This window comes from Microchirus variegatus (genome assembly GCF_963457635.1).
Source record: "Microchirus variegatus genome assembly, chromosome: 3".
In the NCBI taxonomy this organism is placed as follows: Eukaryota; Metazoa; Chordata; class Actinopteri; order Pleuronectiformes; family Soleidae; genus Microchirus; species Microchirus variegatus.
Genome location: NC_139804.1, coordinates 2,748,689 through 2,772,286, shown reverse-complemented (window position 1 = coordinate 2,772,286; position 23,598 = coordinate 2,748,689). Strand labels below are relative to the sequence as shown.

The following is a 23,598-nucleotide window of genomic DNA, read 5'->3' as shown; positions in this document are numbered from 1 at the left end:
GACGGTGAGATACCTGGCGTCCAGCGATCGCGACAGAATGTGCAGACAGTTTACCACGGCATTGGAATCCGTTCCTGAAAACAGCGTAAAAAGGTTTGTGTCGTCAGAGCAGCAGCGTCTCACTCTCTCTCCACAAATCCATCGAGATGCAGTTACAGTTTTTACAGTACAGTGTGTTAGAGAAATACACAGAAATCATTCTTTTTTTGTTCATCAGCAGTTAATATGGAAGCAGATTACTTCTAATACACGGTCTGGACATAGATCCTTTTAATCCGCACCACTGTGACTGCTCTACCACATGAAAATGATCCATATCAGACCACAACATGGTGAATTAAAGAGAAATGGAGCACATGGGACCACTGCTTCATAATAACGTGTTTAAATTGTCTCAGTTACATTATTTTTAATTAAAATTAAAACAAGATTTCTGATTGTTTCTGCCTCTTAAATGTGAATACTTTGTTTCTTTGCTCCACATAACAAAAAAAATCATTAAAAGTGAATAATTTTGGTTTATGGACCAAACGATTCATCGATTCATCGAATTATGAAAATAATCATTAGTTGCAGCTGTAACGTATGTATAACTATTATGCAAGTTTATGCAAGTTTATGCAAAGTTGGCCCAAAAATAGCATTTCAAAGCTTGAATTGGCAGCCATCTTGGAAAAAATGGCAGCCATCTTGATTTTTGCTTAGTTTTAGAATTAACCGCTAACAAGAAACAAACGTAGATGGAAACAAGGACAAGGATTTCTGTTTCAGAGACCTGTGACAATGTGAAAGTGTAAAGTTTTAATCCACAGCTGATAGTAGAGCAGCATTAGCACCTACATTTGACTGAATGTACCTCTTGGGTCATTCTTTTGAAAAAATCCCATTAGCCACACGTTAATTTCAATGGGATTAATGGAAAATGGCGGCCATCTTTAAAAATGGCCGCCATTTCCAACCGTATATAACATCAGAATTTCACTTCCGGGACCATTTCAGTGATTTTGTTGTCAAATGATGTACATAAAGGAATATAAGGGAAGCTTCTTAGCCTCTCCAGTATCATAAATCTGACTTCTCTGTGATCCAAAATGTATGATTTTATATCAAGATTATACCTATTAGGCAATGTTATACAAAGTTGACCAAAAATAGCATTTCAGAGCTTGAATTGGCGGCCATCTTGGAAAAAATGGCCACCATTTCCAACCTTCTTTTACATCAGAATTTCATGATTCTGATTTCATTTAGATTTTGGTGTGAAATGATGTACATAAAGGAATATAAAGGAAGCTTCCTAGCCTCTCAAGTATAATAAATCTGAACAGCAGATAGAATTTCAGAGCTTGAATTGGCGGCCATCTTGGGAAAAAATGGCAGCCATCTTGATTTTTGTGTGGCTAATGGGTTTTAACAAAAGAACGATTCCCACTGTGCCAATTTTGGTGCTTATTACCACTTGTGAATGATTTTCCACTCGTTTATGTCCGTCCAGTCTAAAATGCAGCCCTAGAGATTTCAAACCTCTCAATTTTTTTGTGACTCTGCAAAAAAACAGAGTAGAATTTGTGCATTTTTTGAAAAATGAAAATGGACTAAAGTCGCCTCAGTAGTAGCTGACTCATAAAAACACATGGTGGTGAAAGGGAAGGATGATGAAGATAAAGCAGGTGGTGCCTCGTAGAAGCCATCACACTACAGTACAGTACAGTACGAATCGTAGACACCTGACACAACTACACACATCCATGCTTAGATCACTCCCAGTCTGTGAGCAGCACTCTGAATTCAGACAACCGTTAAAAACTCCCTGATCGCAGAAAACATCAAAGCCAAGCAGAAGCTGAGCTGAAGAGAGAGACGCGTTAGACGAGGAGATAAAGAAGAGAGAGAATATAAGATGGACTGAATCTGAGACACAACACGGATTAGTATGAACATGAGAAGGGGAAAAAAAACACCCCGCCACCATGACGCCACCATGCAGATTCCTTACCAAAGAGAGAAACTCTGTGCCTCACCAAAGCAGCCAACTTACAGAAGATACTGAGGCAGGAGGAGGAGGAGGAGGAGGAGAAAAGAGGAAAGGTCAGGAGAGGGAGGGAAAGAAAAGATGTTTGAAACGACACAGAAAACCAAAAGGGAAGTGAAGGATATTTCACAATAAAAGAGGAGATGAGCAGATATGACAGAGGGAAGAGGACACAGACTCTAAACTTTCTGTCTTTTGACCGCACGCCTACCTCGCAATCATCTCCTTCTCCTTATTGGACGAGTGTCCTCCACTTCCCAGGACCTTTGCAGGCGTGGAGAGGAAGTACAAGCAGTGGTTCTTGAAATATTGGTTAACCAGCGGCAATAGAATCTGTAAGAAACAAGATGAAATGTGAATAAGATCAAATAAAATAGGTTCAAATACTCCATGTACTTAAAATGTAAACATTATAAACGAGAAGCAAACACGTGATGGAAGCGTCAGGGAGAAGCATCACCTTTGCAAAGAACTTGATCTCCTGCTCGTGTGGTGACTTCTCCACTCTGCCGCTGCTAACCACAGCCTCTGTTTAATCAAAGCAAAATGAGGTTTATACTGAACATGAGGTTTATACTGAACATGAGGTTTATACTGAACATGGCACCAAGATACACTACTGTTCTAACGTTTGTGGTAACTTAGAAATATCCTTATTTTTTAAGGAAAGGCACTTTTTTTCAATGAATGTAACTCATTTTGAGAAAGTAATTTAAATTTGAAGAAAAAAAGTAAAATAACATTTTGAGGAAAAAAAAATTGTAGAAGAAATTTTTTTTTGAGAAAAAATAAGTACATTTTGAGAAAAAATAAGTACATTTTGAGAAAAAAAATTAGATTTTGAGAAAAAAAATTAAATTGTAAGGAAAAAAATAGAATGTTGAGGATTTTTTTTTAATTTTGAGAAAAAAATTAGTTTTGAGAAGAAAAAATTTGAGAAGGTAATGTCTTTAATTTTGAAGGAAAATCACTTTTTCTCAACGAATCTAACATTAAATGAATCAGAAAAACACTCTATACATTGTTAATGTGGTAAACGACTATATATATATGTACATGGTAAAAAATCACAGTACCAAGATGAGCGATGAACTCCTGCGCGATGTCCATCCATTTCAGGAGCTTCTGGAGGAAACCGTAAGCAAAGCGTTTCTCAATGGAGGAAATGTCCTGCTCCATGTCCTTCAACCCCCTGAGCACGGAGACAAAACAGAGGAATCATTTAGTGATGCACAGACTTCTCCAGTCAGGATGTGTTCCAACATTATCTAACAATTTGAAGAGGTATATAACTCAATTTAAATTCATGCGGCAACATTTCCTCCCTACCTAGTGACAGCATATCCATTGAGCTGCAGGAACTTGAGCAGGTCCTGGGCCTTCTCCCTGTCTCTGGCCTTCTCCTTGGCCGTCAGTGTGTCATAAGGAACAAGCAGTGGGTGACTGCCACCGCCTACAGAGAGCACACAGACTGTGTTTAAGACCTGCAAAGACTGCAAAACTATCAGCATGTAAAGTTGTGGAAACATCTAAACCTTTGGCCTGGAGCTCCATCTTCTTCTTCCTGCCCCAGGTGTTGTGGTAGTTTTCTGCCAGCTGTTCAGCCATAGACTGTGTGGAGGGGAAAATAAATATTGCTCTGTCAATTTTACAAAGAAATCAAAGGTCAAAACACAGCGATGATGGTGAAAGGGTTAAATAAAGACACCCACCTGTAGCTCTCTGGACAGGGCCATACCTGCCAGGTCTATGGGCTGAGGGCTGTAGCCATGACTGGGATCATAGGTGGCCTGATGAAAACACAGTAGAACAGGTTTATGGATCTTTAAATACACTCTTTATTTAGATTAGAGCGATGTTAAACGTAGAACCAGGACACTTGCTCTTCTTTTTCCAAACTTTTTCCAAATGGAAATGACTCTTTGATTTATTTATGCACTGCTTAAAGGTGCATTATGTAATAAATCTAAAGCAACTGGCCATAAAATCCTCCTAATATGTCACAGAGACTCAGGAATAATGTTCATATAACAAACTGAACTCACCAACAACAACAGTACAGACAAAATATTTGCATTAACAAAAATATTTTGCAGACTGCAAATCATGTTTATGTTTTGAAATCATGTTTTGGCGTCATGTGGCGCCCCCTATCGCCGTCATTGCAGTCAGTAGAGTCTCAGCTGCCGAGCAACCACGGGTTCCCAGTTACGTCAGAAAAAGAAACCTAAAAGACCTCGGTGTTTTGAATTTGAATGTAGTAACCGTTTTTGGCCACATTCTTACATATGGCGCCTTTAATCTAAACAAACCCTGAGCTTGTTTAAATCAGGGTTGAAAACATTATTGTTTACCGCAGCTTTCTGATATTGCCAATTTTGACCGCTTTAACTTTCATATCTGCCCGTTTAATTATTTTAAAATAATGATTTTAAATTACACTGCAATGTTTTATTAATTTGCGCTTGATTTTAAATTGTTTAATGTTTTAAATTATTTTAATTTATTTTTTTGTTTTAATTTCCAATGTATTTCCTTGCCTGTAAAGCACCATGAATGGCGCTATACAAATAAACTTGCCTTGCTATCTCCATTAGTAAGTTCAAATATATTATTATTATGATTATAATAATAATCATAATATTATTATTATGATATAATATATTCAAATAAATTATCTTGTGACTTCAGTGCAGCACTGCTGTCCCACTGAGCTAAAAACACAGATAATCTACATGGACTTTGGTGTGGGTGAGTGAGCACATTTGTACAAACGTATGTTTACTGCAGGAAAAGTCAAGTATCATTTGTTATTGGTGGATTATAATGCTGGAAAACGTGTTTCTGCTCCTCATAGTGAAAGGGCAGATGGTTCAATAACCTGCCAAGTAAAGAAAATAAAGCCTACACCATTTGGTGCATGATAAACAGAGCACATGTTTACACAGATTCAAACATTAATAGTTAATCCAGACCAGTTCTGTATATTCTAACGACTAAATACCGGCTGTATGAGAGATACCTGTGCAGTTTGGGAGATCTTGCGCGTCGCAGCCTTCTTCTCGATATCTCCTTCGCCGTCTCTGGCTTTCTCCAGGGTCCACTCCCACGCCAGCATGGCTTTGACCGATTCTTTGATCGGCCAGCGGTAGATCTCCTTGTCCTGAAAAACAACAACAACAACAATAAAAAAGAGCAGTATGTTTAACACTTTTATACACAATCAAAAGTATGTAGATTATGAGATGATTGGTGTGAAAGATGATTATTACCTTTTCAGAGAAGGTCTTGTACGGCCGGAGCATGGGGTGAGTCTTACCGTTCTCATCTAACACCTCTCCGTAAGTCCAGTTGTTCTGGATCTGCAAAGGTGGTTCAAACGTCCAGACAACAGTTTCATTAAAGACACACGCTCTAACAACAGTTTCATTAAAGACACACGCTCTAAAATCACATCAATGGCAATAAAGAGGTTTGTTAATATATTCACCTTTTCAAAGGCCCATCTGTCGTGGGTGTGCTCTGCAAACTTGTTGATGAAACCATCCAGTCTCTCTGGGATAATGGTGCTGTAAGGCAGTTATCTCAGGGTAAATACCAGCCCACAGTTATATATCTCTATATACATATCACATATATATATATTTTTTTTTTACATATAGATTTACAAAAATGAAAGCGTCAAAATAGGTATTATGAATTCTTAATAATCAATAATCTTCTAAAATGAATATATATATATATATATGTGTGTATATATACATATAGATATATATGTATAATGTATATATATATATATATGTATATAATATATACATATATATATATTTACAAAAATGAAAGCATTAAAATAGGTATTATGAATCCTTAATAATATATGTATCCCTAATATATATATATATATATACATACATATATATATACGTTTGTATATACAGTATATATATAAATATATACATATATATATATATATATATATATATATACAAGTGTTTATATATATATAAATATACATATATATACATATGTATATATACTGTATATACACACATATACACACACAAAAATGAAAGCATCAAAATAGGTATTATGAATCCTTAATAATATATATATCCCTAACATATATATATATACATACATATATAAATGTATATATAAATATACACATATACATATATATATACGTGTATGTATGTGTTTCATTCAATATATTCAAAGATTAATTTCCTGAACGGCATGCCATAATATACATATATAAATATATATATATATAAAAAGGTATTTATATATACATATCAGTATATATATATATATATATATATTTATGTATTCATATAGATTTACAAAAATTAAAGCATCAAAATAGGTATTATGAATCCTTAATAATCAATAATCTTCCAAAAGGACTAATGGAGTTGTTGTAAGAAACATATATATATATATGTAAACAAACAACATTATAACATTTTTTTTTACATATATATATATTTCAGTTTGCTGGGTCCTGAACTGGAACATGATCTTACTTAGTGGTCTCCACTGGTTTGGGATCAAAGTTTCCCTCAGCATCCACAGAGGCCTTTTTCTCCACGTGAGAGGAATAGGTGGCGTCCACGTAGTCAGGAGGGATGGCACCGGCTATACCACACAGGCAGGGCATGGCGATCTTGAAGAGTTCTGCATCGAATTTCTAGAGTTTGGAGGGGAAATCAACTTAATAAAGACGTGAACTTCATCCTTGTGATGGTGTAAAAAAAAAAGGACTTGTCACTTACCTTGTGTGCAAGAGATTCAAAGATTCCCCAAAAGAGTTTACGGGAAAGATGCAACTCTTCCTCTGAGGTCACGCCAAAGTTGGCCCATCCATTGGGCAGACAGTAATACTTCCAACAGCGCTCGTAGTGATTGGTCAACAGCTGAAACGATCAAAACACGAGGATGAATCAAGCTCAAGATGAGGAAAAAGCGGTAGTATCAGTGGCGATTCTAGAGTCTGTAGGGGCCCAAAGCAAAAATTCCCAGGGGGCCCTTCCTTCCAACCAGTGTACAAATAATCTGACACCAACAAAAAATGTATGAGTTCTAAATATTATTTTTTCAAAATGAATGAAATAACATGGAAAAACCTTGTATGTGAAAATATAAATGTAAAGAACAATAAAATACTGTAAATAGCTTTTAAAAAACTATATAAACTTAGTAAAAAAGACACTGTTACACTGTCAAGAACCCACATTATAAAACAATATAAATATATAGAACAATAAAATACTGTAAATAACAGAAAAAAACATGTATAAACTGAGTAAAAAAAGATATGCATTACACTGTAAATAATCCTCTTCATTTTACAACTTGCAGAACGATAACTTCACACAGGTTAAAGTGAGGTGGGGCCCCTTTGGGGGGGGTTTCCTACTGAGATGTCATTGCAAATCGGCCATTGTTTTTTAAGGGGGACGGGGAGGCGGCTGCTCACTGCACATTAAAGTAAAAACAGCCCTCAGGCTCCGAGTGTCGGGGGGGCCCCCTATCGGCTCGGGGGCCCCAAGCAGTTGCCTGCCTTGCCTGTTCACAAGCTGCGCCTCTGGGTAGAATGTGTTGTTTTAAAACAAATGAACAGCAGACAAACCTTGAGAGGCATCTTTGCATACTCGTTGAGGATGGGCACGTCAAACACAAGCCGTCTGAGCAGATGCTGCAGCATGGACGGTCGAAGGTACCTGTCAATGTCATCGAGATGCAGTATGAGAAATATAAAACGAGATCGAAGGAGAGTTTTTTGGGGGGGTTTTTGGCTCTTACTTGCAGAGCGACATCAGGCACTCCTCGATGACGTCCCTCTGAGCCTTGGTCAGGGCTCGGCCTCGCGACAGACGGTAGATCGTGTGCAGCATGGAGTCGATCATGATGGCGCGGTGATCCGAGCCGGCGAACAGCGGGGCGCACTTGGTGAGCAGAGGCAGGACCGCCGAGCAGAGGTAGCGGTTCAGTGCCAAGGCCATTTCAGTCGTACTGAACGCCGCCTGCAATCAGAGAAGAAGAACTCCGATGAGTACAAAAAACGCTGAAGGCAGACGAGATAGAGACACCTGCAGTTAAGCTCTTCTTCCCCCGGGGGGCAGCGTCACACGTAGCGACAAAAACGTCATAAAACCATGTCTAACTTTAATAAACACAGACATGCTGCATACCCACAGAAAGGTCAGAAACTCAGCTAAAAGCTCATAAGAACCATTCTTATGTTTACGAAACACAGATGGATCAAACCAGCAGGAACAGGAAACAGAATTTACATAATCCACAGATTCCAGGGGTTCAATTTTTGTTTAGCATTCTATGACCAAGATTCATGGATCCAGCCCCAAAATAAGAGCTCCTACACTCTTAGAAATAAAAGTGCTAAGTAGAACCATATAAGGTTCTTCAGCTTGTACTCATAGGAGAACCCATTTTGGCTCTAGGTAGAACCTTTGTATAAAGGTTCCACCAAGAACCCTTTTGGAGGGTTCCACCAAGAACCCTTTTAAAACACTTTTATTCAGGAAAGGTGTTTTAAAGGGTTATCTGGATCCAAATGGTTCTTACTGGAACCATTAGTGTTCATTACCAAGAACCCTTGAAAAACCCTTTCTTCGGGAAAGGGTTTTTTCAGAAGCAAATGGTTCCAGGTAGAACCTCAGCCCTTGTAGAAGAACCCTTTTGGAACCCTTATTTCTAAGTGTACTGCGTATTTTAGTGGTGAAATTTACTTTTTTTTAGGCGAGAGAAAAAAATCCTTCATCTATGCTGTGTTCCATGTGCATTTACTCTGACACAGCGGCATCTACAGTGAAACTTGTCTTTATTTTGATACCAAGATAATCCACACAGAGCTTGTAACTGCAGAGATTGACTCTATTTAGTTTGGGGCGTGTCACTTTCAAGCAGAAAAAGAGCTTCAGGGAAGAAGAGGTTCACAGTTTGTCTTTGTTTTGCTTCACTCACCGTGTCCAGAGAAGCCGCAGCTCTCATGTCAGGCAGGAAGCCGACCTCCAGAACGTGAAGCAAGAAGTCCTGATTATCAATGCCGTACACTCTGTCCAGAAAAAGCACCATAGAGGCTTTGTGGTCGGGCACAAAGCTGGCTGACATCTTGGGCTCAATAATCTGACCATCTGCAATGTGAGGAAAGATGAAATCTTATATATTTGCAGGAAGATACCAAAACGCAATCGTCTCACACACAATCTCAACGGTGTATCTCACCTTTGCCATAGGCAGGGATCTGCACAGGCAGGCTGATGACTCCCACCAGGTCCTCTATGGGCACCAGAGACCTCAGGATGGCTCTGATTCTAAGAGCTTCACCCTTTGCAGCTTGGATGAGCTGCAGACAGAAACATGCTGAGTCAAACTAACCTCTGCTCATCGACTGTTTTCCTGGAGGTGTGAGAGAAATCAACGGTGTGAAAAGTCCTTTCACTCACGTGCATCTCCGGAGCACAGCGTCCCAGCAGATCGATAAGGGCCGAGTAGAAGGACATGACTGCGTTTCCAAGATGCACGCGGTTCTCCTCGTGCTGTTCCTCACCACCAAACCTGCCCGAGACATCAAGAAGAAGAGATCAAATCCTCTTCTCTGGACATGGACAGTAGCTACTGTGCCACCACGTACATGAAGCGTCTGTCTTTTTTGACAGTCGGTCCGTCCCTCGCTGGATCCTCTGAGATCTTAATGGCCTCCTCCATGGCGGCCAGCAGACCGTTCCCGCCCTCTCCCCTCAGGGCCGGGCCAAAGCACTCGGGTCGACGGATGAGCAGACGGACAACGACGTTGGCGTTCTCCTCCACGCTCTCTCCTGTGGACGGACAGATGTTAGCGGACGTTACTCACAGCTCAAAAGCTACACACGCTAACGTCTTATCAACTGACCATTAACAAAGACGGCAAAGCGGAGGAAATCCAGGTATCGCTCCCCTCCGACTGGGCTCCACCCAATGTCAGGGTAGCCCTTGGACAGCAGCATCGGGCAGCTCTGCAGTCCACAGCCCGCCAAGTACGTCACCACCTGCATCAGCAACGGGATTTAGCTCAGCTAAATAGTTCACCGTACCATTTAATGCGTACGTTTTTGTTTTTTTTCTCAAACCATTTCCAGGTCCTGTTCTTGCAAAGCCAAGGCCAGCTCATTGTTGTCGATGCAGGAAGCTGCAGCCACGTCCAGGGGCGTGGAGCCACGCATGCCTGCAGATGTGGGAACGTGACAAAACGGTTTGTTTTTGCAGGTTATTAAACCTCCTGAGACACTGTGACCACATATTCTGCACCATGACATTTAATTTGTAAGAACGTTGACCCATCGACCTAATTTCACCATCTAGTGGTCTCATAGCAACATTACACAAAACAAGATGGCGGCAATATCAAGCAAAACTTTTTATGGCGACCGAAATATGGACATGGGAAGAATCCTAATTGAATTTTATGAATGAAACTTGTATATTTATGCACAATAACGTCTGTAGCATGCATATTTGATACATTTGAGCAATATTATTACAACGTCTGTAAACATGAAGTATTTGTTTGAGGACATCTGCGATTTGGGCGACGCCCAACCAACAATGGGAAAGACCAATTCCAACCAATTCCAAAGATCCTTAGTACTAATATTCCCTTTCAGTCATCTCTGCCAGCAAAAGTAGTTGTTATCAGTGTTCTAGATATGGACAATTTACACTAATGCTATACTGCACTTTAGCATCACTGTCACTTTTCCTGTCACTTATTTACACCTTCTGTTTATATCTTTATATCATTACCATATTTAAGTTAAATTTACGTTAAAATTGTAGTAAATGTTCAGCAACAGAGCGACTCTAAATTAACCGTCAACATGTGACAAATAAAAAACCTTGAATCCTTGAATCATCAGTCATTATAGTATGAGTCATGTTATAAATGGTAGTTTTACCAGTACAAAGGAGTTCACGCTTTCATACGTGTTAGCTGTTTATGGCTCGTAGCAGTGGACAGCAGCCATTTGAGGCGACGTTCGTTAGCTTGTTTGCTAACATTGTTGACGTTTGTATCGCTCAGGGTTTAACTGCAGGTTAAACTTCACGCAAATCAGACAATCGGACAGTTTTCCTGTAAGAAAGTATTGTTCTAAGATGCATCAAACAAATGTCTGGGTCTCAGGAGGTTTATGAAACCTGTCAAATCTCTGGATTTGTATCTGAAATGAGTTGTATTTCTTTTTGTCACTGACCCAAGCCGATGCCACTGTTCTGCAGAAGGTAGCCCAGATGGTCAAACATGGAGCGCTGGTTCTGTCGGCTGATGCGACAGAAGTAGCACAGGAAGCGACAGCAGTTGGTCACCATCTGAGGGAACCGGATCTCCTGGAGAGAAGAAGTGAAGAGATACACCTGTGTTTGTTCTGTGATTGACGATAAAGGTAAAGTGAGATAAACGAACAGTTACCTTTGAATCTCCTCCTCCACCCAACACATTGACCATCACTTCCATGACAGTCTCGTGCATCCCAAGAGCCCTCATCAGATTGGGATGTTGGTAGAACACCTTGTTGTTCATGATGTTCCTGAAATGTATTTTTATTAAAACATTAATATCACAATTCTCATGGTTATTTATTCACGAGAAAAATTATATTGTACCACACACACACACAGACTGACCCGATGCTCTGGATCATGAGCCGCTCTTCCTCTGGACCCATCTGGACGATAAGGAGCGAGCGGATCTGTCCCAAACACTCGAGCAGGTCCATGGTGTCCTGCACGGACACGGCGTTGATGGCGTACGCTTTGGGCAGCGCTCGGATCAGCTCGCCCAAGCCGTCGTACTGTCTGTGCAGCAGGCTGAACATCATCCGGACCAGTTCGGGGTTCTGGATGAACGACTCCTGTGCCCAGTGGATCATGGTGTGGGAGATGAGCTCCTGAAGGGTGCCTGAACAGGGCGGGGGGGGAAATGATTTCTTAAATTCAAGACTGAAACTGCTGTGGTCTATGGTCTGTAGATAGGCAGTGAGTTGTTGTTCAAAATCAGTTTTTCTATTGTTTTTTGTAGTGCTGGGCACGTTAGCGGCATTAGCGGCGTCAACGTTAACGCACATTAACGCATTGCGCATTTCCAAGACGACCGATCGGAAAAAGACGGGCGTCACATCATGTTTACGTGCCCGCGGCACTGTTTACCAGCTAGCTCCGTTAGCTCCGTTAGCTCCGTTAGCTCAGTTAGCTCCTTTAGCGCTGTTAGCATGCCTACAGCGGAACTGGAGCGGTCTGTTTATTAAACGAAAAAGAGCAGCGCTACAAATAACCAGCGTACCTGTGTACTGCGTATGTGTGCCTCTGTTTTTAAAGTTTAGCGTTACTTTAAAGACTAATTTTAACAATAGGGAGTCACGCAAACATGACGTCGCGCGCATCTTTTTCCTTTAATGTGCGTTAACGTTGACGTCGCTAATGCCGTTAACGTGCCCAGCACTAGTTTTTTGACGTACAATTCAACACAATTTAAAATTTGGCACTAAAATTCAGATGTAGAATGATATTTTGTATATATTTATTATCTGTAATTTTATTTCCACTCCTGTATTATTTCTATCTGTATGTTTAACTTTGAAAACCCCAATAAAAATACATACTAATGTACGAAAGAACAACAAAAGTTAGCTTTACAATTAACCACACAATAAAAAAAACTTAATATTTCAGCTAATATTGAATAATTCAGTCATTTTTCAAGCAGAAATTATAAAGAAGTTTAAATAATAATAATAATAACCACAAGGTTATGACTTATTTATGAAAGTTTACACGTTCTGTTTGTATAAAATAAACTTTCTGTTGCATAATGTAACATAAATGTTAGCTAAATGCTAACTAAAACCATCTTACTGGGCTTTGTCTCCTCCTCGACCTCCGGCGTCTCCTCCTCCTTCTGCTTGCGTAAGCTCTTGAGCTTGTCCACCAGACTGAGGAGTCTCCCCCTCAGGGAGGTGTCCACCTCCTGCTCTTCTGCCTCCTCCTCAACATGTATACCTGTGTGTGGACACGGCAATTATAATACAGCATTAATAAGCAACAAATATCAAAAAATATAAATATAAAGGACTGTAAAACGATGTCTCACCGCAGTGAAGCAGGAGGTCGTTGTGGAAGAACGACAGAGAATCTCGCACCACCTCAGGTACGGGACACTCCTCGTCCTCTGGACCGTGTTTAAAGTTGGTCAGCAGAAGAACCTTGAGAAGGAGCAGCTAATATTAATATCAAGTCTAGAGATGCACCGATACACTTATTTTCACTTCTGATCTGATCCGATGCCTGAATTTGGATATCTGCCGATACAGATACTATTCCAACATGGATGCTATGTTTGCTTTAACATTACTATCATTATTGTTTTAATATTTTATATAAGGCTTTAATAAACTCCTTTATACAAGCAAGTATGATATGTACGACTTTACAGCAACTTTACAGACCCCTGCTTATTCAACTTTCTGTCATAAACCTAAATACTACGAGAACGCACAATTCCGCCGATTTACGCCGGCTGCGGGTGTTTGCGGAGCTGATTTTCGTAACTCCTGGTCAATAGTGCTCCAGCCCTGCGAGCTGGCTGTAAACTGTGGAATGGACTTCCTGACTGGAGGCGTGCAACAGTACTCCGCGCCTCATTGAGACGCGCCCCCGTTCCCGGAAATCCGTTCCACTTTTTGCAGCCAGCTAGCGAAGCCACCAGGTAATCGCTTGTGGAGACATTCCAGCAGACAGCATTAAAGCACAGGCGGATCGGAAAATCTCTACAATTGGATGTGAATTACGTCTGTATTGAAACCCGACACTTGATCGGATTCAATTTAAATTTAATGGCAAACACATATTTCGGATGCTAAGTGCTGCTAGCAGCAAAGCTATTACAAGAAGGTGGTTAAAACCAGGAAAACCTACTGTAGAGGAATGGATTGACATAAATCTATGATATTTTTAAGATGGAAAGGATTACCTTTGCTTTTAGACTGCAAGAGGGAACTTTTTTGAAAAGATGGATAACCTATGTCACAGCAATATTTGTCTAAAAGTGGATTTCTGTGTCCTTTTTGTTTTCCTTTATATTCCCTAGGTCGAGGGCTCTACACATCATTGAGGTTGTTTATTAAGTTCTTGTTCTTATAAATAAAAATGGTTATTAGTGCATATTACTGGATGGGTGAATACCTAATGGGTCCTTGCACGATTAGGCTAAATGTGAGATGTGAGTAAGATATGTATTATCAGTGTCTGTATGGACCTGAAAATCATTTCACTAGTAAATAATTAGTACCTGATCTTGTGGAGGTGAGCGGAACTCTCGGGTCTTGCGTGCAGTTTCAGCCGCAGACATGGTGAAGGCTCTCATTAGTGCGTTGTAGCGAACGCGCTGGTTTCCCTGAATGTTGTTGACAAACTGGTCGGAATAAGCCACGATGGCTTCCACTCTGTGCCGCAGCTCGCAGTCGCAAAAGTACTGTAGGAGAGTGCACATCTGAGAGAGAGAGAGGGAGATAAGGAATGAACACACGAGTGAGAATTCTGTCAAATAAACTCAGTCAGCGTTACATTACAACGTTATGTCACCTGCAGTTTCACAGACTCTGGCAACTTCATCTGAAGTAATCCTTCCTCCAGACCGTCTTCCTCTTCTTTTGCTTCCGCCTCCACTGCCTCCTTCTCCTCCTCTGCTTTCTCTCCGCCCACTTTGCCTTGTCCCTCCTTCTCCCCACCTCCTCCCTCCTTAGCCTCGTCCTCGTCCTCTCCTTTCTCCACAGCTCTTAGCTCTTCCTCATCCTCGCCAACTCCTTCGTCCTCCAGATCAGCCTCTTCGTCCTCCTCCTTTGCCTCCTCGCCCTCTTTTTCACCTTCCCCAGCTTTCTCTTTGTCCTCCTCCTCCTCGACTTTTCCGCTGAAAACACTCGGATCGATCATCTTGAGGATGTGCTTGGTGTCTTCGTCGTTGAAGATGCCCATAATGAGCAGCGTGCTAATCAGTTTCAGGATTGGGACAAAGTGGAACTCTACGCTGCCCCCTACTGGATCACGCATTGCCTGGCTACCGTCCAGCACGGCCTCTGTCAACATGCTGATGGCCCTGGTCTTCAGGTCCTGAAAGAGAGATAAAAACAATCGGTAGTCGTCAGAGTATTACTTCAAGCCCCATATCGACAATCTTGTGAAGAAATTCAAACAAAAATTGGGTGTCTTCTTAAATAAATTTTGTCATCAATCATTTCTTGAATTTCAAAAATCCATTAAAATTATTCCTTAAGATGTTTGCAAATATTTTCTACAGATCCTTGTTCAGGGTGATGCCGACTATTATTGTGGAAAATTTCAAGTCATTCCGAGATACTTTTTGTTTTTGGAAAGAAAGTCACCTCACTGTCAAAGTGCAAATGGATAATTTCTTGAATTTCAAAAATTCATAAAAATTATTCCTTAAGAGGTTTGCTAATATTTTCAACTGATCCTTGTTCAGGATGAGAGCACTTGAGACGACCACCTTCACTTGTAATTGTCTTTATGTTGTAAATGTGTAACCTTTGCTGCCTCTTGGCCTGGACTCCCTTGAAACATAATTTTTACATCTCAATGGGACTTTCCTGGTAAAATAAAGGTTAAATAATGTATGTCTTACTTGTAGAGGGAAGACAGGACTAAGGGTGTACAGGTCAGGGTCAGTGCCGACAAAGTTGATTGGCGAGAAATGCAGCTTGGGCCGTAAGCAGGTGGTGAGGCCAACACCGGGGAGAGAGTAGGCCCTCTCTGAGTCAGGATACAGATGGATGCTGAGAGTATCTTGACTCATGGGGACGATGAACTCCCTGTTGGTGCCCAGCCGCGCCCGCTTAGCAGACTCCAGGTGGATGCTGATGAGCAGGTCGTAGTAGCCGCTGCGCAGAGGTCCGGGCAGGTACGTGTTCTCGATGGCGTAGAACAGCTGGGATTCGTCCACGTGGCTGCACAGGGCGTGCGCCACTCGGTTGTTGCCGAGTGCACACACGGCGCAGTAGAGCATCAGAGTGTGGTAGTGGAACTTCATCAGGTCCTGACGCTCAGACAGCTCCAGAATGTCAATGCATCTGAGGGAAGAACAACAACTCTTGAGTGCCTGGCCCGGGGTGCTGGGGTTGAGTGAATCTGCTGCAAACCTGCATTTTCTCCACTCAAACTCAATCACATACAATGCACCAGAGGAAAAGGTTGGAGGAACAATCACCGTCACTGACCTGTTCTCCTCTGGGATGTGCAGCGCCATCATGATGAGCGGTTCGGTGCACTCCACCATCCAGCCCAGCCTCTCGTTCACCTTGCCCACCTCCGGGTTGAGGAAGTGATTGGGCATACGGCTCCAGATAACCGGGGTCAGCATCTGGACGTCCAGTCTCGGAGGGCACTGGGGGACCGGGTTGTTGCGTTCACTGCGGAACATGGCTGCCGAGATGGGCATGATATTCTGATACAAGAGAGAGAAACAAGGTGGTTAAGGGTGAATTCCAATTCCTTGCTTAACCCTCAATCTCAAAAATGCGCTCCCTCTAGTCCAAGTGCTGTCCCGATTCTCAGAAAAATTAAGTTGAGGGCCAAGTTTAAGGGCTGTTTCGCCCTCAATATTGAGATTTTCCGAGACCACCCTTGGGAGCAAGGGCTACCCAGAATGCATTGCGTGTTTTCACATAAGAAAGATGGCGTCGAAAGCAGCGAAAGTATTTTCTTTGTTAATAGAGATATAAAAATGATGAAAAGCATTGCATTATGTTAGTTTAGGCCCATATTATGGATTACTGACGTCATTGTTGCGTAACATTTATTTTTATTTTACGATCTTTTGTCAATAGCCGGCCGGTGTGGTTTACTTTTCAATAAGCCGTGGTGTGTGGTAACTGTCAGCTGAATATTTGTATGAGTATCATCTTATAACTAACTGACAACCTAATAACTTGACTGACAAATGGATCATAATAAATAATCCTGACGTAAATGTGTTCTTCTTCTTCTTCTTTTTTGGAGTTGACAGACTGGACGCAGCTTTCGCGTTATTCTGCCCCCCACAGTCTGAAGACGTATCTGCATTTAAGGGGTGTCCCATTTCTAAGTGACAAAATAACCCCCAACACTTGGTTTTGAGGGCCAGTTAAGATTAAGGGTTGAGCTTGAGGGTTAAGATAGGAATTGGAATTGGCCCTAAGAGACGACAACGACAAAGAGAAGGAGAAGACGAGCAGACGACAGGTGGTAGGTGGAGCGAAAGATGAATAAGAAGTCTCTGACCTTGAGTTTGCCGAGCTCCAGCTGCACCAGGTTCTGATTGGTGGGTTGAACAAAGACGGCAGGAAACAGCTTGGTGTTCGGCTCCACCTGAAATAAAACACAGGTGCTTAACAGCGACTGAAACCCATCGAGATACAGATACCTAAATCCTCACCGTGGTTCGACCACGCTCACCTGATAGAAGGTGTTTATTTCCTTTCCATTGGCCGTGAAGGTCATCAGACCTGTTGCCAGGTCGACCAGACAGCCGACCACCATGTCCTCCTGGCTAAAGCGGGTCTGCTGGTTACTGACCAGGTCGCCTCCCCACACCATGTAACAGTTACTGTGCTTCATACTGCAAAGACAGCAAGGTTCAAACTGTTGTAATGTGCCATGTAAACTGTAGCCTCAAAAACAAAAAGTATCTCGGAATGACTCGAAATGTACCATCATAATAGTCGGCATCACCTTGAACAAGGATCAGTTGAAAATATTTGCAAAGCTCTTAAGGAATAATTTTTATGAATTTTTGAAAATCAGGAAATGATCCATTTGCCCTGATGCACTTTGACAGTGAGCTGACTTTAGTCTCAAAAACAAAAAGTATCTCGGAATGACTGGAAATTTACCATCATAATAGTCGGCATCGCCCTGAACAAGGATCTATTGAATATATTTGCAAGCCTTTTAAGGAATAATTTTTATGAATTTTGGAATTTCAGGAAATGATCCATTTTGCCTTGATGCACTTTGAGCTGACGTTGAATGTAATATTCAAACACTATGCAACTAATTCCAAACTGCTTTATGTCCCCAAAAGGCAAGAAATACAGAAAATCGAGTCTTATTTTTCATAGTTATTTATCTTTTGAAGTTAAGGTCAATTAGGGGGAATAATGGAAATATAGAAATGGGGAAACCAAGTATTGAGCCTTGGGGAACACCACAGGGAGGAAAAATTATGATTCAACTTGTTTTTTTCATATGGTCTGGAGAGTCACAGATATGCTGGTCAAACAATTAAGATGTCGTGTTATTTAAAGACATTTCTGGCATTTAAAAATCCCATTCTGAGATTCTAACACGTCACTCGGTGCAGTTATACTCTATCTTATTACTATTTCACCAACTGCACGTAAATCACATCAGTGTCACTTTGAATCTAAATTAAAGGCATAACAAATGCGTTACAAACCTGTTGTGTATGTTGCCTCTGTCGTCACCCACGGTCACAGTGACACTGCGCACTTTGAAGAGGTCAAAGGTCGGATCGAACTGGTGGTAGTCAGGGGTGACCCAGCCGATCCACACACCCGACGGCTCCTGCCCGGCAAATATCCTCACCGAATAGTAATACTGCAAATAAAGAGAAAAATAAGGAAGAACATTCTACGTGGATTATATCTAAATACTTTAATGAGCTTAGTATTTTGGTGCAAATTAATGCTCCATTTAGCTCAGGACTTAATGCCAGCCTGATAAGACATGTTAGCTCACAGTGGTGGTGTTGAGGATGATCTCCGGGTCGTCTCTGTCGTCAGGGACCACGTCCTCGAACAGACGCGGTACCGTGGGAGGTGGAGGAGGCGCAAGGGGCGTCATGGCGACCTTCTTCGCCTTGAAGAAAAAGCTAATGTGCACAGAGAACGACATCGATTTAATCTCTGCAGGAGTTCAGTTAGAATCACTTGGGATTTTAGGGATCGTCCGAGTGTGGTGTTTAAGGACACATTTGTAATCTAATATCAAGTTTGAAATCATCACTGAGAGAGTGCAGAGTGGAAAATAATCATGAGTGAGGATCACAGACTCTCATTTATTCAGGTTAAGCACTGTGTGAAATTATTAATGGAAATTTCGCACACTGAGGTTAAGACATTCTTCTTTAAGGGGTGAATTCCAATTCCTTGCTTAACCCTCAATCTCAAAAATGTGCTCCCTCTAGTCCAAGTGCTGTCCCTATTCTCAGAAAAATTAAGTTGAGGGCCAAGTTTAAGGGCTGTATCGCCCTCAATATTGAGATTTTCCGAGACCACCCTTGGGAGCAAGGGCTACCCAGAATGCATTGCGTGTTTTCACATAAAGATGGCGTCGAAAACAAAGAAACAAGTACGCTACAAATGAAGTATTTTCTTTGTTAATAGAGATATAAAAATGATGAAAACCATTGTATTATCTTAGTTTAGGCCCATTTTATGGATTACTGACGTCATTGTTGCGTAACATTTATTTTTATTTTAAGATCTTTTGTCAATATCGTCAGCTGAATATGTCCGTGGTTGTGGTATTTGTATGCGTATCATCTTATAACTAACTGACAACCTAATAACTCGACTGACAAACGGATCGTAATAAATAATCCTGATGTAAATGTGTTCTTCTTCTTCTTCTTCTTTTTTGGAGTTGACAGACTGGACGCAGCTTCCGCGCTATTCTGCCCCCTACAGTCTGAAGACGTATCTGCATTTATTTCTAAGTGACAAAATAACCCTAACACTTGGTTTTGAGGCCAGTTAAGATTAAGGGTTAAGATTGAGGGTTAAAATAGGAATTGGAATTGGCCCAAAATCTGGGTTCAAGATCTGGGTTCGAGCCCTGGTTAGAACAAGGGCCTTTCTACATGGAGTTTGCATGTTTTCCCTGTCTCCATTGGTTTTCTCCGGGTTCCTCCCACAGTCCAAGGACATGCAGATTTGGGGATTAGGGTAAATTGGTCACTCTAAATTGACTGTAGGTGTGAGAGTGTGAGTGAATGGTTGTTTGTCTCTGTATGCGGTCCTGCAATGGACTGGCCATGGATAGATAATGGATGGATGAATAATTCCTCCTCCTCTGCCACACTTACCCTTTCTTCTTCCCCTTCTCCGACACCGTGTCCTTCTCGTTCTCCACGGAGAGCTCCTTAGGCACCGACTGCTCCTTCTTATCCTCCTCCTGCTCCTTGCGGCTTGCAGACTTCTTCAGCACTTCAAACTCAGAGTCAGGCTCGGTCACCACCACCTCCTCCTCTGGGATGGTGAGCAAGCGAGTGAGCGGGGTGGTTCCCGCTTCGATCTTGAACGTCTCGTGGAACTGGACAGGCATGCTGAGTCTAAAGAACATCATATCTGTCTTGGCGTTCTGCGAGCCGAAGGTCTTGTGGGTCAGCTTCAGACAGGGGGCGCTGTCCACCGTACCATCTACACGGGAGACCTGACAGACAATGTATTCAAAGCAATATTAATCATCTATAATAGTTCGTCCTCACTTTAATCGACTTTAAAACAGTTACCTCGATGTGACTGTGATCGATGGGCGCAGGCACAAACTGGGGCAAACTTTTACTGAACCACATGGTAATGTCTCTCTTCATGTTGATGGCAAAAGGTTCAAATCCCTCCTGCAGGCCACAGATGGCAAAGTAGCGCAGGCTGCTGACGTTCTGACCAAGGTTGATCCTGCCCACCTGAGACAAGCCCAGAGCGCACACCGGGATGAAACCTGGAAGGTTAAAAGCACAGAGGGAAAAATCATTTTCAAACTGCTTTAACGGTGTCCTGCTTACTTCCTCTTACTACGTCATGAAACTTTACCTTCTCCGACTTCAATGTCTTTGAAAGCCATCTCTGAACCGGAGTCACTGATCAGCATTTCTCCGTTGAGTGTGAACATGATGTTCATTTCTGTCAGGTCAATCATACAACCCACGACATCGCCCGACAGCCACTGCCGACCGAACGGCTCGTTGCCAATGTGCCATCTCTGAGCCTGTGAAGGGTTACATGGATAGAATTAGGCATAAAACACGACTTTAAAGCCAATAAATTATCTTTAAAACACGGCTTTAGGTAGGGCTGCAACGATTACTGCAGTGATTAGAGTAACTCGATTTAAAAAATTCCTCAAGGTACAAACTCGGCCTCGAGTATTCGCAGGGATCGTTGTTCCACACGGACCGTTTTAGCAGACGCACACCGCACATCCGGATTTTAGCTGGCACGATCACAGAGACGGCCCAAAGTGCAAAGTGTGGGACCATTTCACGCTTAAACAAGAAGCCAACAAGGTGCAGTGTAGCCACTAACTCATAATTTTGACTTTTTATGACATAATCTTAACTTAATATCTCATAATTTCAACTTTTTATCTCATCATTTCGATTTTATCTCTTAATTTTGACTTTTTATCTCATAATTTCAATTTTTTTAACTCATCATTTGGCTTTTTATCTCATATTTTCGACTTTTTATTTTATAATTATGACTTTTTATGACATAATCTTGACTTAATATCTCGTAATTTCAACTTTTTATCTCATAATTTCGATTTAATCTCATCATTTTTACTTTTTATCTCATAATTTCAACTTTTTATCTCATAATCTCAGAAGCCAACAAGGTGCAGTGTAACCACTGTAAACTACGACTAGCGTAGCCACAACAGCACGTCCTCAATGATATAGCATCTGAGCCGATAGCATCCAGTTACACTAATGCTTCCGGCACACGCGAAACGTAAATGTTGATGTAAGCTGATTTAATGTAGCTTACTAGGGCTGCAGTTATCAAATTTTTTTGGAATCGAGTATTCTACTTATTATTCCTCCATGAATCGAGTAATTGGATTAAAAAATCGGAAAAAAAATAGGGAAAACTATTTAAAAAAAATACTTTTTAACGATTTTTTTCTGATTGAATAAAATAAAATAAATAATAATATAAATTTTGTGTTTTGCATCCACAATTAATCAAAAAATTATTCCAGTCGAATACTCAATTACACAAATATTCTATAGCTGCAGCCCTAGCTTTGGGTGAATAATTAATTGCACCACGCTCATGCAATGTTTTGAGTTGGATTTGCGCTCATCCTATTTACATATATCAACATTAATGATGAAAATCAAAAGAAGCCCACTGACCTTATTGCCATTAAAGACATAGGCCAGTTCATCCGCTCCCAGTTCAGTGTCAGAGCGGACGCTCGGACGCGCCCAGCCCACTCTCATCTCGCCCGTCGTCACCGCCTCAAACTCAAAGTACCACTTCCCTTGGGTGATGGCGTAGGACCTCTCCGCCCTGAAGATCCGTACCTTGTCTCCGCGGGAGTTCTCAAGGCCATGGCCGGCTGCAGGTGACAGATACGATGAAGATAACAGTGAAGATATCAAACTCACGATGATGATCGGAACAATAAAGTCCACTCACTGCTCTCCTGATCTGGAGGTTCGATGTTGTAGCCGTAGCCGATGAGGGTGCGGACAGCGTTGTTGACGCTGTCTCGGTTGGTTTTCTTAGTTCTCTCGTCCAGAAGGTTGTACGGTACCAGACGAGGGTTTCGCTTGTTTATGATGTCCTGAGGATAATAACAGAAAAATCTATAAAGCAAGTTGCGTCTGCGTGTCTGTCTGTGACAGGCATATCTCGCTGACCGTTACTCAGATCGCCCTAAGACTTTGAATATGGGTTGAGCATGACCCGATGGTGTGCATCCTTGATTTACAAATTTTTTGGAGGAATTTTAATTTTTCCGCTGATTTATCACGCTACACCAGGCAGGCAGCGGCTCATCAGCAGCAGCTGCGCTGTCTGGAGCGGGGAGTGAAGAGGCTGTCCTCATGGTGGGTGAGACATTTTTACACGGTTCACCGTATGAAGCTATACTGAAACGACATTCAACAATACGCGAGCATATATTTATTATGCATCAGCACGCTACCACTTTGCGGCTAACTTGGCGAACCCGTTTCCAAAGTTAAGTTAACACTGTGCAACCTCATTAGGCACGACGTAAAAAAATTTAATTTTCGATTAGCATTAGCAAAGCTAGCTTTTGTGACTGTCACTAAACAGTGAAAACAGTCACATAACAGCTAGCTACGCTAATGCTAATCGTTGTGCGTAAAGAGGTTGCACAGTGTTTGTATTATGTTAGCCTTTATGTTCTTTATCATTCATTACCACAACTGAAAAATCTTCTTCAGCTCCCACTATAGGAATACATACTTCCTAAGGGCACTGCACTAGTAACTTAAAATGAAAAATTAAACAGCAAAGATGTGAAGGACTGAAAAACTGTTACCTGCACAATACTGTAGGTCCATCCTTGTCGTACCCGATCCCTTGCCCAAACATTATGTCCGTTTTCGGCCAGTTTTTCCACAAGCTGGTTCTGGTTCGGTGTCAGTTTGACATGGTTGAGGTCAAGGGGGGCAGGCTTGTATCCGTTAGTCATCACGTAGCTAATAGAGAGACCACATTAAGATTAAAAAGTAAAAA

General features: G+C 41.5%; 1 protein-coding gene across 4 annotated transcripts in view; it reads right to left on the bottom strand.

Moving 5' to 3' along the window:
- The window catches only part of ryr1b (ryanodine receptor 1b (skeletal)), a 94,558-nt gene that overhangs the window by 38,285 nt on the left and 32,675 nt on the right, over positions 1-23,598 (bottom strand). For all 4 annotated transcript variants that reach the window (XM_083886234.1, XM_083886235.1, XM_083886237.1 and 1 more), the window contains exons 24-63: positions 23,402-23,561; positions 22,528-22,675; positions 22,242-22,447; positions 20,914-21,088; positions 20,613-20,821; positions 20,187-20,533; positions 18,839-18,971; positions 18,537-18,697; positions 17,534-17,696; positions 17,360-17,446; positions 16,318-16,544; positions 15,726-16,170; positions 14,669-15,193; positions 14,376-14,576; positions 13,179-13,290; positions 12,944-13,087; positions 11,717-11,990; positions 11,502-11,619; positions 11,287-11,419; positions 10,165-10,259; positions 9,948-10,083; positions 9,690-9,873; positions 9,502-9,613; positions 9,281-9,401; positions 9,020-9,189; positions 7,838-8,058; positions 7,665-7,755; positions 6,808-6,948; positions 6,559-6,722; positions 5,523-5,601; positions 5,305-5,394; positions 5,055-5,195; positions 3,745-3,822; positions 3,568-3,643; positions 3,362-3,485; positions 3,109-3,224; positions 2,493-2,560; positions 2,244-2,365; positions 1,997-2,046; positions 14-74 (exon numbers count right to left, since the gene is read on the bottom strand). In XM_083886234.1, coding sequence (XP_083742360.1) covers positions 14-74; positions 1,997-2,046; positions 2,244-2,365; positions 2,493-2,560; positions 3,109-3,224; positions 3,362-3,485; positions 3,568-3,643; positions 3,745-3,822; positions 5,055-5,195; positions 5,305-5,394; positions 5,523-5,601; positions 6,559-6,722; positions 6,808-6,948; positions 7,665-7,755; positions 7,838-8,058; positions 9,020-9,189; positions 9,281-9,401; positions 9,502-9,613; positions 9,690-9,873; positions 9,948-10,083; positions 10,165-10,259; positions 11,287-11,419; positions 11,502-11,619; positions 11,717-11,990; positions 12,944-13,087; positions 13,179-13,290; positions 14,376-14,576; positions 14,669-15,193; positions 15,726-16,170; positions 16,318-16,544; positions 17,360-17,446; positions 17,534-17,696; positions 18,537-18,697; positions 18,839-18,971; positions 20,187-20,533; positions 20,613-20,821; positions 20,914-21,088; positions 22,242-22,447; positions 22,528-22,675; positions 23,402-23,561 — 6,408 coding nt within the window. The remainder of the gene's footprint in view (positions 1-13; positions 75-1,996; positions 2,047-2,243; positions 2,366-2,492; positions 2,561-3,108; positions 3,225-3,361; positions 3,486-3,567; positions 3,644-3,744; positions 3,823-5,054; positions 5,196-5,304; positions 5,395-5,522; positions 5,602-6,558; positions 6,723-6,807; positions 6,949-7,664; positions 7,756-7,837; positions 8,059-9,019; positions 9,190-9,280; positions 9,402-9,501; positions 9,614-9,689; positions 9,874-9,947; positions 10,084-10,164; positions 10,260-11,286; positions 11,420-11,501; positions 11,620-11,716; positions 11,991-12,943; positions 13,088-13,178; positions 13,291-14,375; positions 14,577-14,668; positions 15,194-15,725; positions 16,171-16,317; positions 16,545-17,359; positions 17,447-17,533; positions 17,697-18,536; positions 18,698-18,838; positions 18,972-20,186; positions 20,534-20,612; positions 20,822-20,913; positions 21,089-22,241; positions 22,448-22,527; positions 22,676-23,401; positions 23,562-23,598) is intronic.